Genomic DNA, 5,606 nt, shown 5'->3' on the forward strand with positions numbered 1-5,606 from the left:
CTCTGGCAAGTGCACGTGCCCTATAGCAAAAATCTCTCTCCAAAAAAAAAAAAAAAAAAAAAAAAGTATTAAAGTTTTCCTAGCTCTGGCTTAGAGGAACTTCACTTTTAAAATTTCTATTAATAGAACCAGAGGGTACTGCTTTATGCTTATCCTTCTCTTGCCTCTGATTCTATGTATTTAATTTTCAAATCTATAAGGAAACTTCTAGAAAATAGCAGCTACAGTCTTTGTCATGACCCTGGGGGTTTTCACACAGCTGCTCTGACTCCTGTCCCACGTTTTTTTTTTTTTTTCAGGTGGCTGTGGGTTTAAACAGGAGCTCAGCTGTGTTCTGAGATGAGGCAGAAACAGGACAGGATCCCAGGAAATAAGATTTAGGTGCCTAATCCTTGGGGCCCTGGATCTACTAAAAATCAGAGCCACATTCTCTGCTATCAAAGAAACTCCCCTCCCTCCCCCTCTCCTCTCCCTTGGCACAGAGAGCAGAGAGCACCAGGGAATGGAGCGCTATCTTACCCTTGGCAGGGGAGACTTACAACACCTTGAAAGGATGCAGGAAGTTGGGGAACGGTTCAAGTTAGTAGTCAGGTCAGTCTATGTAAGTCCGCATTTCCTAAAGGAACAGAAAATGTTGGCTAGAACCATTCAGTTGGTCAGCATGAATTAGTCTTGAGTAGTGACAGGAAGAGGAACATTTGAGAAGAAGAAAGGTTGTGAAGAAATAAAAATAAAAATCATCTCCACCTCTCCTGTTAATTTGCTAGTGAAATAAAGTAGCCAGTTGGCCACAACCATCTAAACACCAAAACCTTTTTAGAGATGACCCCTATTACCCATTCATTATTCCCCTAGAGTGTCCAGAGGGTTGCTCATGCTTCCCCTCTTACTAGGATTTTGTCTTGTTTTGGGGTTTGATGCTTTCTTGGTAAATAAAAGCCCCCAAGCTGGTCCTCAGCAAGACTTTCTTGGAAATCAAAGGCTCGGTACTTTTATGCTACAGAAACATCCATCAGCCAGGGCTGATGTCTCAGCTGTGCCTGGCTCAGGAAACTGGGAAAAGGACAAAGATGAGAACGTTAGTGAGATGTGGCAATTCTGGAGATGGGCAGATAACCATTCAACAGACAAATGTTTATTTTTGGTCCACAGCCATTGTGGTAGAAGCTTTCTGACATTCAAGGGAGAGGTCCTGAGATAACACTTCGCCCAGATTTCAAATGGGAGAAATCAATTTAGAATTGATTTAGAAACTTTCAGAATCATGGTGACCACGACCTTGACCTTTAGGCTCTTTTGAATGTGGTCACCAGGAACAAAGGGTGCATTTCAGTCTAACCGGGTGAAGATTCAGAGGCTCTTTGCAAATCTGAGCACTGGAGGGGTGCCCGTGAGATCACAGGACTCTCACAGGACCAAGACCAGGTGGCGAGATTAAATAAGAAATCATCTCGGCTCCAGACAGAAATCTACTGTGATTTGTATCATTTTAAAAAATCAGATTCTTTTTATTTTAATTGCCAGAGGGAGCACGCGCTCACTAGAGACAGAGGGAGAAAGCATCCCCCCAGTGGCGCGTGGTCGCGCCCTTCTCCATTTCTCCATCTTGTCTGGATTTGGAGCACGTATGCACATGTACCCGGCGTGTTTCTCAAACCTCTGGGGCTGGGATTTGAACCAAATTTGACCGTGAGGGATGAGACTTCCTTAACCACTAGGCTATGGGGCCAGCCTTGTAGCTCACATTTTTTGTTTGTTTTATTAACCATTAGAGTAGCCAACAATTACTGACTACTTCCTTTGAGGCTCTTGCGCTTTTCATTCATTGTCCTCACACCACTTCCCTGGGAGGTGCCATTTGTTCTCCATCTCAGCCAACCTCCGCGAGGCAGCCCTGGCCAAACTTGCACAGCCAGTACGGGAGAGAGCCAGGTCAGCAGGGCTCCAGCATCTCAGCTCTTCACCAATAGACTTCACATCTTGGAGGAGGGAATCAAACCAGAACTTCATTTCCTGCTCTTTGAGAAACTTCGATTCTTTCAGACAAAAATATATTGCCCTATCTTGAATGTCTAGGCTGAGATGGAGGCTTCAGGCAGAATTTAAAGCAAAGTGCTTGTTTCCTTGGTTCAGGGTCAAGGACTTGGTTTGCAATTGTCCTGCTCTCGGACATGGCCCCCTTGGCCACCTTCATTGGTGACTCGGTCACACAACTGGGCAGCCTTTGGGTATCTTGCCTTGACTTGCTCCTTAGCAACAGCTCAGAAGTCATGGTGACAATGTCCATCCCCAGAGGCCTGGGCGGGGGGTGGATGATGCCCAGGAGCACCCGAGGGAGAGTGGCGCCCTTGTCTCTAACCGTGGGCTTTGTATTTCTTTGTTTCTAGCACTGGCAGATCCCTCTGAGCCGGCGATTTCGCTCTATTAAACTCTGGTTCGTGATTCGGTCCTTCGGGGTGAAGAACCTTCAAGCTCATGTCAGACATGTATGTAGCATGAATGCTGTGGGGCTCTGCCCAGGCTACCTGGTTTTCTCCTGGGGAGGAAGGCTGGTCTCTCTGCAGATCTGCCCAGGGGACCTGCGGTGTCTGGCTCAGGTGTCTGGGCCCGTTGGTGGGCTCTGGGGACTTGATTACTCGGGGCAGCCGTGTCTTTGTTAGGCAGAGGAACACTAAGCACAAAAGGACCTCAGGGACTTTCTGATGTTGTCCTCTGCCCAGTGTCTTCCTGCTCCTTTCACTACCATTGAGTGCTGGAGAGCGAAGGCCTGCTCTGGCTGCAGAGAGACACAGTCTGGGGCAAACCTCGCTGCATTGTGTCAACAGTTTATGGAGGACCTGTTTAGGACGACTTATTTCCATCCAACAACTGCAAAACTACTGTGCTAGGAAAGGGACACAGGCGAATGAGACAGGCGCGGTCCCTCTCTTGGGTTCTTCATGCAGAGGGAGGACTTAACTAAGAACTTCGACCAGCAGTAGTTCTCCTTTCTCTTCTCAAAGAGCCTGTGTCAAAGACAACGCCACTGCTAGAAGCAGCTGGCTAAATCTGGACGCAAGCCTTTATCACTCTGGGTTTTTCCTCTTTCGTCTAGGGAATTCCTTCTTCATCAAACACAAAACAAAATGACGTAGTTGAAGCAGTAACTATGGCTGTTGTAATTTTACACTTGTAGCCAACACTGGACATTTACCAAGGAGTGGCATCTTTTAGACCCTCAGACTGGAGACTGGAGTGCAGTGAGCGGGCGGGTGGGGGAGAGCAGGTGGTGGAGGTCATGTGTAATTAGAAAATTTTTTGCTCACAATTCAGGACTGGATATTCACTATGCAGGTGCTGGCCAACATTTTCTAGCCCTTAGCCCAGGGCCTAATACTCAGTTAAGTAATCATGAGTATTTCTTCTTCCTTTGTTCCCTCTCCTCCTCCTCTGCTGCCATTACCTCCTCCTCTTTCATTTTCTCCTTCTAATGATAATGAGTTGTCATCATGGTCATTGTCATCATTATCATGATGTTCTACCACCCACAACAGGGATTGGTGAACTCTTTCCGTAAAAAGGCAGATAGTAAATGTTTTTGGTTTTGTGGCCATACAGTCTCTGTTGTAAGTAGTCAGCTCTGTCCTGGCACCTGGCAACACAAATGCCTCTATAGACAATATGTAAGCAAATGGGCATGGTGTATTCCAAAAAAAAAAAAAAAAAAAAAAACCAGAGAAAAAACCAAGCGGAAACAAAACAAAAAACAGGTAAACAGGTAGGGGCTGCAGTTAGCTGGTGGGCTGCATGGTGCCCTCTCCTGACCTGGGATAGTTCGGGGCCCTGAGAGCAGCCGGTGTCCATCATCCAGAAAGGCGGGTTTCTGTGGTGGATGTCTGCGGTGCCCTGTGCTCCTCTCTCCTCTGGCCTCCCTCTGTCTTGTTCCGAGGAGGGAGCAGAGCACAGGGGAGGTGGGTGGGGATCTGCTTGGTGATCAGGAGACCTGCATTGGCCACTTGTACCTTGGGAATGTCCCCTAGGAAATGAAGAGGCTAGAATGAGCTGGTCTATGGTGGTTAAGGACACCGGATCTCACATGGCTGATTATGTGCTTTGCATATGGCCCCGGGGGTTTGAGAAACATGCTGGGCACATGGGTGTGCATGCCCAGAATCCTGACAGGAAAGAGAAATGGAAGAGAAGGGATTGTGGCATGACTATTCCTCGTGGTGGGAGGTGCTTCCTCTCTCTCCTCCTACCTCTGGCAAATGAAAAAAGAAAAGAAAGAAAGAAAAAGAGAGAAAACGAAGAGGCTGAACAAGATGACTCCTGGTCTCTTTCTTGTTTAAAAGAGTCAGCTGCATAGTCCTGAGCTAGCCTGATTCTAGGTCTGTGCTTGAGGTGTCCTCACTGATACTTGAGTAGATCTGAAAAAATTTTACTCCGACAGGTGTCAGAGTTGGTAGACAGGCGGCGGAAATAGGCCTGGAGGGAAGGAGATGCAGGAGAGAATTGTGACAAAACTGAAAAATAAACTGCAAAAGTAGAAAACAGAAAACAGAAGAGTGTTTTTCCTGGGAGAGAGCCTCGGTACCTGCAAATGAAAAGTCCTTGGGCCAGCGGTTGGAGACCAGGCTGCACACAAATGGAGAAAGGCATTCTCAATGAGGCTTGGGGCTACTTCTTTCATCGTGTTCAAAAGACCAGCTCAGCTACGCCCTTTGTTTTCTCTCTCTCTCTCTCTCTCTCTCATTGCCATAGCGTGCTTGTGCTTGCCGGAGAGAGACAGAGAGAGAAAAAGAGAGAAATCACCTTCCATGCCACAATCCCTTCTCCTCCATTCTCCTCTCAGGATTTTGGTCATACACACATAAGCACCCCATGTGATTTTCAAGCTGCCAGGTCCAGGACTTGAACCATAATCTGCCATGTGAGAATCCAGTGCCTTAACCACTATGCCACCTGCTGGCCCTTTCTACTGTTTTATCTCTTTTATTTTTTAAATATTTATTTATTTATTTTATGTATTATCATTATTATTTAAAAATTTGTTACAGGGTACCTGCAAGAGTAAGTGCAAGTGTCTGCAAGAGTACCTGTAAGTGTCTCTTACCTCACCGGTTAGAGACAGAGGAAGAGAGAGAGAGAGAAAGTGAGAAAGCAAGCTGCCAGGTCCAGGACTCAAACAGTGGTTGGCCACGTGGGAGTCCAGTGCCATAACCACCATGCCACCTGTTGGCCCCTCTTGCCTTCTCTTGAGTAGCAGGTGTGAGAACTAGTGAATAGGATTACTTAGCAAATATTCTATCCAGATCTTTCTGGGTGCTTGTAGAAATTTTTAAAAATGAAAAAAGGGGCAAAAGCCTTGTTTAGTTACTACTTTTAGGTGAGGACAAACAAAACATAAGAAATTGAAAAAAGATGTTCCATAGTTTGTGAAAGATTAATACAATACAAAGCCCCTGCGCCGCATGTGCACTCACTGGCGAGAGCAATCCTTTTCCCCCCATTCTCCTCTCAAGATTTGGGGCATGCATACACATGAGCCCAGCTTGGGTTTTTTTTTTTTTTTTCTTTTTTTGGAGAGGTTTTTCCTATAGGGTGCATGCTAAATGCCAGAGAGAGAA

The 5,606-nt window shown here is 46.3% G+C and overlaps 1 protein-coding gene across 1 annotated transcript in view; it reads left to right on the forward strand.

Moving 5' to 3' along the window:
- The window catches only part of HDC (histidine decarboxylase), a 28,768-nt gene that overhangs the window by 20,277 nt on the left and 2,885 nt on the right, over window positions 1–5,606 (forward strand). The window contains exon 10 of the mRNA XM_006168770.3: window positions 2,388–2,486. Within this exon, the coding sequence (XP_006168832.1) occupies window positions 2,388–2,486 (99 nt within the window). The remainder of the gene's footprint in view (window positions 1–2,387; window positions 2,487–5,606) is intronic.

This window comes from Tupaia chinensis, unplaced genomic scaffold, assembly GCF_000334495.1.
Source record: "Tupaia chinensis unplaced genomic scaffold, TupChi_1.0 Scaffold146140_1, whole genome shotgun sequence".
Classification (NCBI taxonomy): Eukaryota; Metazoa; Chordata; class Mammalia; order Scandentia; family Tupaiidae; genus Tupaia; species Tupaia belangeri.